Source organism: Monodon monoceros, unplaced genomic scaffold (genome assembly GCF_005190385.1).
Source record: "Monodon monoceros isolate NGI ecotype Baffin Bay Population unplaced genomic scaffold, NGI_Narwhal_1 Super_Scaffold_13, whole genome shotgun sequence".
In the NCBI taxonomy this organism is placed as follows: Eukaryota; Metazoa; Chordata; class Mammalia; order Artiodactyla; family Monodontidae; genus Monodon; species Monodon monoceros.
In genome coordinates this window covers 24,114,446-24,128,726 of record NW_021703769.1, presented here as the reverse complement: position 1 = coordinate 24,128,726, position 14,281 = coordinate 24,114,446, and the positions used below count along the sequence as shown (strand labels likewise).

At 47.3% G+C, this 14,281-nt stretch overlaps 2 protein-coding genes and 1 non-coding gene across 7 annotated transcripts in view; 2 read left to right on the top strand and 1 right to left on the bottom strand.

Annotated features, from left to right (window-relative positions):
• PIGU (phosphatidylinositol glycan anchor biosynthesis class U) overlaps positions 1–14,281 on the bottom strand; it is a 127,869-nt gene that overhangs the window by 12,056 nt on the left and 101,532 nt on the right. The window contains exon 12 of one of the 4 annotated variants that reach the window (XM_029219691.1): positions 4,617–5,054. The exons of 2 other annotated variants lie outside the window; for them this stretch is intronic. In XM_029219691.1, the coding sequence (XP_029075524.1) occupies positions 4,941–5,054 (114 nt within the window). In that variant the 3' untranslated portion in view covers positions 4,617–4,940. Of the gene's footprint in view, positions 1–4,616; positions 5,055–12,447; positions 12,980–14,281 lie in introns of those variants that run through there. One more of the 4 variants, XM_029219695.1, reaches the window with a different exon arrangement.
• On the top strand, positions 551–4,431 carry MAP1LC3A (microtubule associated protein 1 light chain 3 alpha). Of its 2 annotated transcripts, XM_029219699.1 has the most exons (5): positions 551–2,953; positions 3,277–3,332; positions 3,412–3,518; positions 3,824–3,993; positions 4,265–4,426. In XM_029219699.1, the coding sequence occupies exons 1-4, from the start codon at positions 2,914–2,916 to the stop codon at positions 3,984–3,986; spliced, it is 366 nt and encodes a 121-aa protein (XP_029075532.1). In that variant the 5' UTR covers positions 551–2,913; the 3' UTR covers positions 3,987–3,993; positions 4,265–4,426. The 2 variants fall into 2 exon arrangements, with proteins under 2 accessions (XP_029075532.1, XP_029075531.1); XM_029219698.1 differs by having other exon boundaries at positions 554–2,953; positions 3,824–4,431.
• On the top strand, positions 13,479–13,550 carry TRNAK-UUU. The gene has a single exon. It is a non-coding gene; the product is annotated as a tRNA-Lys (tRNA).

The window sequence follows — 14,281 nt, the reverse complement described above, 5'->3', positions numbered from 1 at the left end:
TTGTTTTCTATTTAATCAATTTCTGCTCTTCATTATTATCTTCCTTCCACTTTCTTTGGGTTTACACTTACTCCATTCTAAAATTCTTTGACATTCTGCTCATAAATTCTCCATATTTCTTCTTACCTAATACCACTGATAAGGTTACAAATCTTTTAAATTCTGCTTTAGTCCCCCCACCTCCCAAACTGGAGTTTTTATATGTATTCTCATTTTTAGTTTGACCTAAATAGTTTTCATTTCCATATGATTTCATTTTTGAGTAAAGAGTTTTCTAGAAGTGTTTTTTAAATTCTTTAAAAAAATGTTTTTTTAGAGTGTTTCCATTTTTTTTGTAAATGTATTTATTTATTGGCTGCGTTGGGTCTTCGTTGCTGCACTCAGGCTTTCTCTAGTTGTGGCGAACGGGGGTTACTCTTCGTTGCAGTGCATGGGCTTCTCATTGCGGTGCCTTCTCTTGCGGAGCACGGGCTCTAGGCACGCGGGCTCTAGAGCACAGGCTCAGTAGTTGTGGCACACGGGCTTAGTTGCTTCGCGGCATGCAGGATCTTCCTGGACCAGGGCTCGAACCTGTGTCCCCTGGATTGTCAGGCGGATTCTTAACCACTGCACCACCAGGGAAGTCCCTAAAAGTGTTTTTAAATATCGAAAGATTTGGAGTTTATTCAGCTCTTGCTTGTGGTCAGAGAACACGGTCTGTATGAAATTAATTATCTGATTATCTGTTGAGATCTGTCTTGGGGCCTGGCCTACTCTATGTCTCTGCTTGGAAGCTAGCAGACATCTCAAACTTGACCTCCCCAAAATTAACCCATGATCTTCCCCTAAAATGTACTCTGTAATTCTCCCTGGCCCCATCTGTTGTCTTTGACTCCTTTCTTTCCCACATTCCCCACAGGTAATTTTTTATAAATGTTTCTTGTGTGCCTGAAAGTAACATATTGGGTTCAGGGTTCTACCAGGGTCAATTGATTAGAATTATTAATGGTATTAAAATCTTCTATATCCTTTTTTTGGCTGTTTGGTCTATCAGTTACTGAAAAAGTTTTTAAATCTACCACTGTGATGAAGGACTTGGCAATTTCTCCTTGTATCGTGTCACTTTTGCTTCATACACTTCCAGCCTTTTTTTTTAACCTCTAACATACAAGTTCAGAATTGTTCTATCTTCTTAGAAAATTGTTCTTTTCATCACTTTGTGTTGACGCTCTTTATCACTAATAATGTCTCTAGCCTTAAAGCCTATTTTGTCTGATTTTGCTATGGGTATATCTTTTGGTTAGTTTTTCTCTAGTATACACTTTTTTTCCAACTGTTTACTTTTGGTGCCCTTAAGTTTTAAATGTCCTCTTGTAAACAGCATAGACCTGCATTTTCTTTTTCTTGGCCAATCTGTTCATCTCTATTTTAATAGATGAATGTAAAATATTTTCTACCTCTGATTTTGTACCGTTTATGTACCATTCTTTTCACTTTGCTTCCTGTTTCTCCTTTTCTACCTTCAATTATATTTTAATACCCTCTACTAAACTTTTCTCTTTTGTGCATTGGCATTTATACCTTCTATTCTTTTAGTGATCTCTCTGAAGTGTTTGAACTTGACTTGACTTTACAAAGCTAGATAATTACCAATTATCTTTATTCTCCTCCTCTCAAAGAAATGAAGCTTCTTAGAACACTTAAACTCTGATTACTCTCTCCAGTCCTACCTGTTATTGTGTCCTGTGCTCCTTGCTCTGTACTCCACAAACTAATCGTCACCATTCATGTTCCATAGCAGGTGCTTGTTTAGATGGACTTCCATGTTTACCAGTTTAGTTACTTGATATTTTTCTGTCTAATTTCTTCTCTTTAGAGTTTTGCAAATTCACTACGAAGTGTCTAGATGAGATTTTATTTTTATTTATTCTGTTCTGGATTTTAAGTGAGGATCCTGGTCTCTAATCAATTGTGGAAGTTCTTCAGGAACTGCCTCTCCCACATTCTTTTTTCTCCTTCTGGAACGCTGATTGAACCTATTCTTCTCACCTTACCATTCCTGTCACTTCCTCTTTTATATGTTCCATCTGGCTTGTTTTCTGGCTAATTGCTTCCGCTCTTTCATCCAGTTCAGTGATTTTCTCTTCTGCTGTATCTAATTGGCTCTCTTGCCTCATCCTTTGAGACCTGAATTTCGATAGCTCTATTTTTCAATTCTAGAAATTCCTTCTAAAACCTTTATGCTTTTCAGTGTCTTGCTCCAAGCGTCTTCAAGTTTTAATCCCCGCCCCCACCCCGGCCACTACCTTTTTCTTTCTCTAACCATGAGCTCCACGAAGGCGAGGACGTTTGGTTTAGTGTTGTCATCCCCAGTGCCTCCTACCGTTCCTGGAACGGAACAGGCTCCGAGTGAGCGCTGTCAGATGACTTAGTGACAGTGGGAACAGAAGGATGCTGTGCCGCAGCCTGGCCCCCGCTCTCCCTGCCGCCAGAGCTGCGAGCCTGCTCCCCCAACGGCCTCGCAGGCTTTCTAGTCTCCCCTCAGCCCGGACCTCAGGGAGAGGACCCCACCCCACCCCGCCCACCTCTGCTCAGGCCGTGACGTCACGGGACTGTGACGCGCCCTGGGAGCCCCCGCCCCTTCGCGGCGCTGGGCCGGGAATCCAGGCTCTCTGCGCCGTGATGTCACGGGTCCGGGCGGGCGGACTTTGCGTCGGCCCAATGGGAGCGGCGCGCCGGCCTCCCCTTTAAGGAATGTTGTGACCTGACGTCAGCCGGGCGAGTTACCTCCCCGAGCCGCCGTCGCCGGGCTCAGCGCGAGCCTCGGAGCCCTTGAGCGCGAGGCGCGGAGCCCCCGGAGCCCCCGAACCGCAGCCACATCCCCTCGTCGCGCGCCCCAGAGCCCCGGCCTGCGCGCCCCGCCGGGCCGGCGCGATGCCCTCAGACCGGCCTTTCAAGCAGCGGCGGAGCTTTGGTGAGGCCCGGCGGGCGCTCTGCGAGCGCGGGGTGCGGGCGTGGGGGCTGGGGGGTGTTGGCCGGCCGACCCGACTGCCGCAGATGACGTCAGCTCCGTGACGTCAGGCTCGGCTGGAGCTGGACCCTCGGGATGGGAAGCGGGCTGGGGCCTGGGCCGGGGCCTCCGCCTCGCATCCCGGTCCTGTGCCCGGGCCTTAGGGCCCAACGGCTCCGGAGGCGGGGGCTTCGGGGAGGCGGGGTCGGGGCCGCCCCTCGGGTACTGGCGGGACGGAACCGCGAGGAGGACCTCGGCCCGGCCTCATCCCCGACTGCTGTCTGCAGCCGATCGCTGTAAAGAGGTGCAGCAGATCCGCGAGCAGCACCCCAGCAAAATCCCGGTGAGTTCCGCCGCCCCCTCCCATCCCCGCCCGGCCCAGGCTCCGCCTCGGGCTCACGCATCCCCCGCCCCGCTCCCAGGTAATCATCGAGCGCTACAAGGGTGAGAAGCAGCTGCCCGTCCTGGACAAGACCAAGTTCCTGGTCCCGGACCATGTCAACATGAGCGAGTTGGTCAAGATCATCCGGTGCGCGGGCAGCAGCTGTCAGAGGGGGATTGGGTCCTGCTGGGGTCAGGCAGGGGGCTGGGTCCTTCTGAGAAGGAAGAGGTGGGGGTGGGGCACGGGAACGGGTGCTGGGTCCCTGTTGTGGGGAGGTTGGGAAAGGTCAAGGTCAGGGCTTGGGTCAGTGTCCGGTCAGAGGTGAGAGCCTCTAGAAGGGCTTGGGATGGGTGTGAGGTGGAGGGTTAGGATCATTTTGGGGAGCGGGTGAGGGCTACACTCGCCCAACAGCCAGGCCCCTCACGGTTGGCTTGCCTTCCCGCCCACCTCAGGCGCCGCCTGCAGCTGAACCCCACGCAGGCCTTCTTCCTGCTGGTGAACCAGCACAGCATGGTGAGCGTGTCCACGCCCATCGCCGACATCTATGAGCAGGAGAAGGACGATGACGGCTTCCTCTACATGGTCTACGCCTCCCAGGAAACCTTCGGCTTCTGAGCCAGCAGTAGGGGGGTTGGCTTGGGAGTGGGGGGCCCTGTCAGGCTCTGCCCTGGGAGCTCCTGGCACCTGAACTGAACTGCCTCTGCCCCTGCCCCTGGTGGGCCGGGCGGGGATGCCACATCCTAGCCAGGGGGCACCAACCGCACCTACCCTGCCCCTGGGTGGATCCTGGCCCAGTCATGTTAGGGTTGCCCCTCTGGGTGCTGGCTGGGATGGGGGGAGGTTGGGAGCAGCCCCTAGCACCCCTGCTCTGTGTGGTTTGTCTTTTTTTTTAGGCCCCTGCCTGTCTGCCCATCTGTCCCTCCTTGACCTGAGGTGCTGCCCATGCCTGGACCTGCCCACCCCTGAAGGACTGGCCCCTGGCTCACCCAGTCTTGACATGGTGTATGGATCTGTGGTCATTGTTCCTCTGCAGAATAAAGATTGCTCAGGCCTGCCTGGCCCTTTGCCTCCAGCTGCTTGGGGAGTGGGGAGGGCTGCCCCACACCATTCTCAGCTGACCAGTGCGCAGACCCGTGTTCTGTGGACTCAGAGCTCATTCGGGAAACCCACGCCCGTGTGTAGTGCACCATGGTGGTATTAGGGGCCAAGCCCACCCCTTGCAGGAGTGCAGTGTGGTTCCAGGGCAGACGCTTGCATAACAAAAAACATTTATTAAGTAGCCACAACCTAACAAACCCTGCTCATCTGCTTCTTCCCCTTCCCTGCTTGGGAGGGGGGCTCCTTGGTGTGCAGAGCCACAAAGTGGGGAGTGCAAGTGGAGATGCTCCTGGCTACTCCCCACAGGCCTTGCTGCCAGCCTTGGCTCCTCACCGGTACCAGATATTTGTGACCCTGGACTCAAACCTGATCTGCCCAGGACTTCCCTGCTGGAAGCTCTGGTTAGAGGGCTTGGCCCAGCTTCTGGCCCTTTCACCCCTGAAGTCCGTGCAGCCCTGTGCCCAGCCAGGCCTACTTGAGCACAAGCATGGCCTCCGTGCCGTCCTTGGTGGTCAGGTAGAGACCATGTGTGAGGTAGTACTCCCGCCGTAGGAAGGCATAGAAGTAATCGGAGATGAGCAGGATCTGGGGGGAGAGAGATGTGAGAAGCTTCATGATACCTCCCCCTGAACTTTGGATCTCTGAGGGGCTAGGTAGGTGTTGGGGAGACCCTGCCCAGGGACCCTGCACCTCAGGGCCTACACCACCCTTTAAGGGTCTCACTGGCACTGCAGAAGTTGCCCTACTGCCCTTCCTCCTCCTACCATGGTCTGTGCTTCCATCCCAAGCCCTGGCCGGTGAACTCCAGACTGGCGCGCTCCTCCGTCTCACCTCCTGGGTGCCCACTGGCCCTTCCACCCCAGCCAAGTCCCCTATCAAACCTGCTTCTCCCACTGGGAACCCATATCCCCCTTCTTCCATCCAGGTGTTCAGGCCATAGAATCAACAGACTTGTCTCCTCCCATAGACCAAGCCACCAAGCCTGTCAGTTCTATTTCTACCTGTCCCCGCAGCTACCACCCTGGACAAAGCCACTGTCATCTGAACAACAGTGGTCTCCTCTCTGGGCTTCCTGATCTCAAACCTCCCACCCTAGCAACAGAGGTTGCTTTTTAAGACAAATCTGGTCATGTTACATCCCAGCTTAAGGTCCTCTAAAGGCCTCCCATGGCTCTTAGGGTGAAGATCAAACTCTCTGGGGCTCTGAGGCCTTGCACTTGGTCCCTGCCCATGTACGTGCTTCAGCCTCTGCCGTGCTCCACCTCACTCAGCTCCAGCCACACTGGCCTGTTCCCTTCCAGTGCAGGATCTTTGCTGTCTCCTCTGCCTGGAATGTTCTCTTCCCCATTCATCTAGTAAACACCTGCTTGCCCTTCAGGCCTCAGGAAGGATCACTTCCACAGAGAAGCCCTCCCTCACACCCTAGATTGGGTCTTGGTCCCATTAACTTTTATCTGGTAGCACAAACTCGTCCAAATTGCAGTTTTGCATTCATCTGTGAGACTGCCTGATAACTGTGGCTCCTCCCCTGGCCTGGGCAGGGTCCCTGAGTGATTCTGCCACCATGTTGTCTGTGCCCAGCGTGGTCTGTCTTTTCTGTCTGGGCCTCAGAAGAGAAAGGGCCCTAGCAGCTCAGCCCACCATCCCCCTCACTGAGGCCCAGAGGGGAACAGGGACTTGCCAAGGTCCCCCAAACACTGGGCCCGCAGTCTTACAATTCGATTCATCCCAAGCTCCCAGGACCTCCAGTGCCTGGAACAGGAGGGGCAGGGCCCAGCCCTACAGAAGAATGAGGGGAGAGGGGCTCACCACTACAGATACCACCAGTTCTCAGGCACTTACAAGCCTCTCAGATTATCATCACCAATCACCTTGGCACAGATGGGGCGACGTAAGCCCAAAACTGGGGGAGCACCTGGCTAGGGCCTTATAGCAAGACAGAGGTTGAGCCTGGCATCTCAGCCTCTGACCCCCAAACCCCTGTTCTGGGAAGCCTCTCTCACATTGTGGGCAGGAAAGAGAGCAAACCCACACCATGGTCTCAGGACAAGGACCTGCCATTCTGCCACCACAGGAATCCATCTGGAAGGCTGATGGTTCCCATCTTACAGATGAGGAAATTGAGGCACAAAGGGTTCAACAGTTGGCCTAAGGCTATACTGGGAGAGCTGGACTAGTGGCTATAACCCTGCAAGGCAATGTACCTGGGGCCCAGTGTGCAAAGGGCCCAGAACTCTGCCACTGAGGGTGTCAGAGCAGAGAGCCCAGGGAGCCCCTGAAGCCTTGCGCCACAGCTGCCCATGGGGCGTAGTTACCACAGCGAAGGCTGCCCTCACTCCCTGCAGCCCCTTTCTCACCCAGGCCCAAGGTGTCAAGTCTGAGGAGACGGAGCCTGGAGCTGGTGGGGGTTGATCCCCGAGCCAGGTCAGATGAGGGGCAGGTGCAAAGTCACAGTTCACAACAAAACAACTCCAATGTCACACACGATCAGCTGGTCAAATAGGAAGTCAAAACACTAGGTTATTAGTTTGAACCATATGAAACTGTCAATTTTGCAGATCAAAAACAGTTGAGTATTGACAATTTCATATGGTTTGACAATATAAAATGGAAAAAAAAATCAAGAAATAGTAGAGTAAGTAAGTATACAATCTAGAAGCACCAGAACAAATAACTATAGGACCTTAGGGAGCTATTCTTTTTCCTTGTAAGCCTTAACTTTGTAAGTTATGTATACATGTTACGTTGATAAAAATAAAAATCCAATTAAAAACAATCAGCCGATAAATGATTGAATAAGTAAATAAATAAACAAGGGAGAATTCCTTTTGTAATCCTTACAAAAGAGTTCCAAATAATACATGTAGAGACTCTCCCCTTGGGAGGTGGAACTTAACTCTTGCCCACTCCCCACCCCCTGCCCCCGAGGGTAGGCTAGACTTCGTGACTCACTTCCAAAGAACAGGGAAAGAGAAAATAGTAACTGTGCACTGGAGAACCCTGGCAAACACTATCTTAACCAAATGATGAAGGGTAAACGGCATGAAGTGTGGCTAGTGTGTACTGTCTGAGCATTCCAAAAACCTAAAATGTGGCCTCATGATGAGAAAAGCATCAGACAAACCCAGAGGGGACACTCTACAGGATACCTGGCCACTGTTCCTCAAGACTGTCCATGTCACGAGAAATAAGGAAAGACAGAGTGGGAGCAGAGGACATGGGGGAGATGTAGCAACTAAGTGTAATGTGGTACCTGGGACTGGATCCTGGGAGAAAAAGAAGACAATACAGGGAAAACTGGTGAAATCCACATCAAATCTGGAGTTTACTTAGTCATAACGTACCAGGGTCAGTTTCTTGGTTTTGACAAACATACCACGGTAATATAAGATGTTAAAACTGTGGGAAACTGGGTGGGGGACATATGAGAACTCTCTGTACTATCTAAAATTATTCCAAAATTTAAAAGCTTATTTTAAAAAGCAACGTACTACTGTTATATGCAACAACATGAATGAGCCTCAAAAATATCTTGCTGAGTCAAAGAAGGCTTCAGGAAATGTACATTAAGATTTGTGTTTTTCCATTAATAAAGGAAACTGAAGATGATGCAAAGAAATGGAAAGATATCCCATGTTCTTGGATTGGAAGAATTAATACTGTTAAAATGGCCATACTACCCAAAGCAATCTACAGATTTAATGTGATCCCTATCAAATTACCCAAAACACATTTCACAGAACTAGAACAAATAATACTAAAATTTATATGGAACCATAAAAGACCCAGAATTGCCAAAGCAATCCTGAGGGAAAAGAACAAAGCAGGAAGCATAACTCTCTCAGACTTCAGATAACACTACAAAGCTACAGTAACCAAAATGGCATGCTATTGGCACAAAAAAAGACATATGAATCAATGGAACAGACTAGAGAGCCCAGAAATAAATCCACATACCTATGGTCAATTAATCTTTGACAAACTAGACAAGTATATACAATGGGAAAAAGACAGTCTCTTCAGCAAGGGGTGTTGGGAAAGTTGGACAGCTGCATGAAATCAAAGTTAGAACATACCTCACAGCACACACAAAAATAAACTCAAAATAGCTTAAAGACTTAAACATAAGACATGACACCATAAAACTCCTAAAAGAGAACATAGGCAAAACATTCTCTGATATAAATTGTACCAATGTTTTCTTAGGTCAGTCTCCCAAGGCAATACAAATAAAAGCAAAAATAAACAAAGGGACCTAATCAAACTTACAAGCTTTTGCACAGCAAAAGAAACCATAAACAAAATGAAAAGACAAGCTACAGAATGGGAGAAAATATTTGCAAATGATGTGACCGACAAGGGCTTAATTTCCAAAATATACAAACAGCTCATAAGACTCAACAACAAAAAAACAAACAACCCAATTGAAAAATGGGCAGAAGAACTAAATAGACATTTCTCCAAAGAAGACACACACATAGCTAACAGGCACATGAAAAGATGCTCAACATCACTAATTATTAGAGAAATGCAAATCAAAAATACATGAGGTATCACCTCACACTGGTCAGATTGGCCATCATTAAAAAGTCTACAGAGAAGAAAAAGAAATAAAAGGAATCCAAATCAGAAAAGAATAAGTAAAACTGTCACTGTTTGCAGATGACATGATACTATACATAGAGAATCCTAAAGATGCTACCAGAAAACAACTAGAGTTAATCAATGAATTTGGTAAAGTAGCAGAATACAAAATTAATGCACAGAAATATCTTGCATTCCTATACACTAACGACGAAAAAGCTGAAAGAGAAATTAAGGAAACACTCCCATTTGCCATTGCAAAAAAGAATAAAATACCTAGGAATAAACCTTCCTAAGGAAGCAAAAGAGCTGTGTGCAGAAAACTATAAGACACTGGTGAAAGAAGTTAAAGATGATACCAATAGATGGAGAGATATACCGTGTTCTTGGATTGGAAGCATCAACATTGTGAAAATGACAATACTACTCAAAGCAGTCTACAGATTCAATGCAATCCCGATCAAACTACCAATGGCGTTTTTCATAGAACTAGAACAAAAAATTTCACAATCTGTACGGAAACACAAAAGACCCCAAATAGCCAAAGCAATCTTGAGAGTGAGGTAAGTCAGAAAGAGAAAAACAAATACCATATGCTAACACATATATATGGAATCTAAAAAAAAAAAAATGGTCATGAAGAACCTAGGGGCAGGACGGGAATAAAGACACAGACCTACTAGAGAATGGATTTGAGGACGTGGGGAGGGGGAAGGGTAAGCTGGGACAAAATGAGAGAGTGGCATGGACATATATACACTATCAAACATAAAATAGATAGCTAGTTGGACGTAGCCACATAGCACAGGGAGATCAGCTTGGTGCTCTGTGACCACCTAGAGGGTTGGGATAGGGAGGGTGGGAGGGAAGGAGACGCAAGAGGGAAGCGATATGGGGATATATGTATATGTATAGCTGATTCACTTTGTTATAAAGCAGAAACTAACACACCATTGTAAAGCAATTATACTCCAATAAAGATATTATAAAAAAAAAAGAATCCATCTGCCAATGCAGGGGACACAGGTTTGAGCCCTGGTCCAGGAAGATCCCACATGCCGTGGAGCAAATAAACCCATGTGCCACAACTACTGAGCCTGAGTGCCACAACTACTGAAGCCCACATGCCTAGAGTCCGTGCCCCGTAACAAGAGAAGCCACCACAATGAGAAGCCCGCGCACTGCAATGAAGAGTAGCCCTCGCTCACTGCAACTAGAGAAAGCCTGCACACAGCAACAAAGACCCAATGCAGCCAAAAATAATAAATAAATTTATAAAAAAAAAAAAAAAAGAAAAAGAGAGAACAGATCTGTTATCAGAACAGTGGATCACTGGAGTTAAGAGCAGTGACTGCCATATGGGAAGTACTACCAAATAAATGCTTACTATATCTCCCAAGCTCCTTTGCAATTAGTGAGTAAGTTTTGGCCAGTGGAGTCTAAGCAGAAATGTCACGTGGCAGCCTCTGGGAAACTTCCTTATGAGACAGCATGTGTGAAGTGTTAGCTGTTCCCCAACCAAATCACCTCGGTTGTAAATGTTACCATTTAGACCACTGGAGCCATGCTTTACAAAATGATGAGAAATAAGGAGCTTGAGTTCCTGATACTATGGAACATGATACCAACTTTGGGCCACCTACTCAGATATTTATTTGAGGGAGACCTAACATTCTGTTTTGTTTACATCACTGCCTCCTCTTCCATCCTCCACTCTGATTCTTTCAGTCAACCAAACCTAAGTGCAAGTAATACATGTAGTTGAATGGGTGCCTAGGGAAAACTACATATTTGAATAAGATTCAAATCAAACCGGCAGATTTTTAAATTATTTAATAAATGTTTTTCTAACAAAAAAAAAGGGACATGTACCACAATGTTCACTGCAGCTCTATTTACAATAGCCAGGACATGGAAGCAACCTAAGTGTCCATCAACAGATGAATGGATAAAGAAGATGTGCCACATATATACAATGGAATATTACTCAGCCATAAAAAGAAACAAAACTGAGTTATTTATAGTGAGGTAGATGGACCTAGAGTCTGTCATACAGAGTGAAGTAAGTCAGAAAGAGAAAAAAATACCATATGCTAACACACATACATGGAATCTAAAAAAAAAAAGGTTCTGATGAACCTGGGGCAGGACAGGAATAAAGACGCAGACATAGAGAATGGACTTGAGGACACGGGGAGGGGGAAGGGTAAGCTGGGACGAAGTGAGAGAGTAGCACTGACATATATACACTACCAAATGTAAAACAGATAGCTAGTGGGAAGCAGCTGCATAGCACAGGGAGATCAACTCGGTGCTTTGTGACCACCTAGAGGGGTGGGATAGGGAGGGTAGCGGGGAGGCTCAAGATGGAAGGGATATGGGGATATATGTATACATATAGCTGATTCACTTTGTTATACAGCACAAAACTAACACACCATTGTAAAGCAATTATACTCCAATAAAGATATTAAAAAAAAAAAAAGATACACACTCCCCTATGTTCACAGCAGCACTGTTCACAATAGCCAAGACATGGAAACAACCTAAATGTCCATCGACAGATGAATGGATAAAGAAGATGTAGTACATACATATATATATGTACGTACACACACACACACACACACACACACACACACACACACGATGGAATACTACTTAGCCATAAAAAAGAACGAAATAATACCCATTTGTGAGTCAGAAAGAGAAAGGCAAATACCATATATCACTTATATGTGGAATCTAAAATATGACACAAATGATCTTATCTACAAAACAGAAACAGACTCACAGACATAGAAAATAGACTTGTAGTTGCCAAGGGAGGGGAGGTGGGGGAGGGATGGATTGGGAGTTTGGGACTAGCAGGTGCAAACTATTATATATAGAGTGAACGAACAAGGTTCTACTGTATAGCACAGGGAACTATATTCAATATCCTGTGATAAACCATATTGGAAAAGAATATAAAAAAAGAATGTAGGGACTTCCCTGGTGTTCCAGTGGTTAAGACTCTGTGTTTCCGTTGCAGGGGGCATGGGTTTGACCCCTGGTCAGGGAACTAAGATCCCATATGCTGCACAGCGGGCAAAAAAAAAATGTATATATATATGTAAAACTGAATCACTTTGCTGTACAGCAGAAATTAAAAGAACATTGTAGGGCTTCCCTGGTGGCGCAGTGGTTGAGAGTCCACCTGCCGATGCAGGGGACACAGGTTCATGTCCCGGTCCGGGAGGATCCCACATGCCGCAGAGCGGCTGGGCCCATGAGCCATGGCCGCTGAGCCTGCGCGTCCGGAGCCTGTGCTCCGCAACGGGAGAGGCCACAACAGTGAGAGGCCCGCAAAAGAAAAAAAAAGAAAAATGTAAGTAAATATGGAGCTCTGGTTAATGATATACATGCTGAAATATCTGACAGGAAATGTACTGATATGTATACTTCACTTTGAAGTACATTACAAAAATAAGATGGATTGAGAAATGGATAATTTGTGATCATCCAAGTATAGTAAAATGTGAATGGTGGAGTCTAAGTCGTAGGTATACAGGTGTTCAAGGTTAAATCTTTCAACTTTACTGTGTGTGTGAAACTTTTCATAATAAAGTATCAGGGGAGGGTGGCATGGAAGGAAAGAGCCCTGCGTGCTGGCTTGATCTGTCTGGAACCGGAAGTCACTAGTCCTGAGTGGGTGCCCTGCCCCTGTCCCTAGGGAGAGGGCATCCTGGGGACACACTGGCCTTGAGGCTTCACTCTCTCGGAGGGAAGTCCCTAGCTGTCACAGGCTGGCTGAGACAACCTCTTCTGACCTAGAGGCTTTCCATTTGGGTTGAGGAGAAAGGATTTCCCAGAGGCCCTGGGATTCAGCCCGCACAGCATCCGCAGACTCAGCACTGCTTCGCCCAGTCTGGGCAGAGGGAACGCTGGGAAGGAAGCAGTGGAAATAGCATGGGCAAGTTACTGGCTGTGTGACCCTGTGTAAGCCACTTCCCCTTCCCTAAGCAGCGTTTTCCTCATCTGTAAAATGAGTGATAAACTCTAGTTCATTACTTACAATGGTGGCTCCCCTAGTCCTTGCTCTGTCCCTCTGTGCTTTCAGAGACCTGAAGAGCAGCCCATTCTTTATTTTTTTAATCTTTTAATGGTTTTAACTTGAAAACAAAAGTGAAAAATGTTTTTATGGTATAAAAAAACCTAGTTGTGGGCTTCCCTGGTGGCGCAGTGGTTGAGAGTCCGCCTGCTGATGCAGGGGACACGGGCTCGTGCCCCGGTCCAGGAAGATCCCACATGCCACGGAGCCACTGGGCTCGTGAGCCATGGCCGCTGAGCCTGTGCGTCCGGAGCCTGTGCTCCGCAACGGGAGAGGCCACAGCAGTGAGAGGCCCACGTACCGCAAAAAAAAAAAATCTAGTTGTGGGGAGTTCCCTGGTGGCCTAGTGGTTAGAATTTGGCACTTTTACTGCCGAGGCCCAGGTTCAATCCCTGGTCAGGGAACTGAGATGCTACAAGCCAAGCGGTGAGGCCAAAAAAAAGAAAACAACACAAAACAAACCTAGTTGTAGAATTTTCAGTTTATTATATGAAAGTGAGAATTACATGATTTAGGGACTAAATGCTTTCTAGGGTAGTTAGTGGTTATAACTCTAATGGTCGGTCTCTGAGAGAAAAGAGAAGAACACCTAGCTCTGATAAATGCTGTCCATTATTATATTTTCTTCTTATTAATAAAAATGCTGATAATACTCAGGCATTAATGTAAGCACTTTACATGTGTTAAAACAGTTAATCCTTGCAATAAACCTTCATAGTAGGTACATTATAATTATCCCATCTTATAGATGAAGAAACAAAGGTTCTTCAAGTAATTTGTTCAAAGTCGTACAACCAGCAAGTGTCAGAGGCAGGCTTTGAACCCAGACCATCTGGCATCAGACACCACACGCTTACCCACACTGCTGGACAGCCTCCCTACTCTAGGGATACTTTCAGAGCAGCCCATTCTTTAAAGCTGCCCTCACCGACAGTGGCTGAGCCCCTCGGATTCTCTATCGCCATCAGCCACCAGGTTCCACCAATTCCCCTCCTCAGAATTCCAGCTCAGCCCCCTTTTCTCCCTCCCACTGCCCCCTCTTGCTCAAAGGCCTCCCTCATCCTCCTGGCCCCTGAGGGATCGTCCACACACACACACACACACACACACACACACACACACACACACACACACA

What these genes read in the sequence shown, in the direction of transcription:
- MAP1LC3A (XM_029219698.1), top strand. Translation starts at nt 2,914, where the DNA reads ATGCCCTCAGACCGGCCTTTCAAGCAGCGGCGGAGCTTTG. An exon ending in CAAGCAGCGGCGGAGCTTTG is followed by an intron (nt 2,954 to 3,276) that starts GTGAGGCCCGGC and finishes TGCTGTCTGCAG; the next exon opens with CCGATCGCTGTAAAGAGGTG. An exon ending in GAGTTGGTCAAGATCATCCG is followed by an intron (nt 3,519 to 3,823) that starts GTGCGCGGGCAG and finishes CGCCCACCTCAG; the next exon opens with GCGCCGCCTGCAGCTGAACC.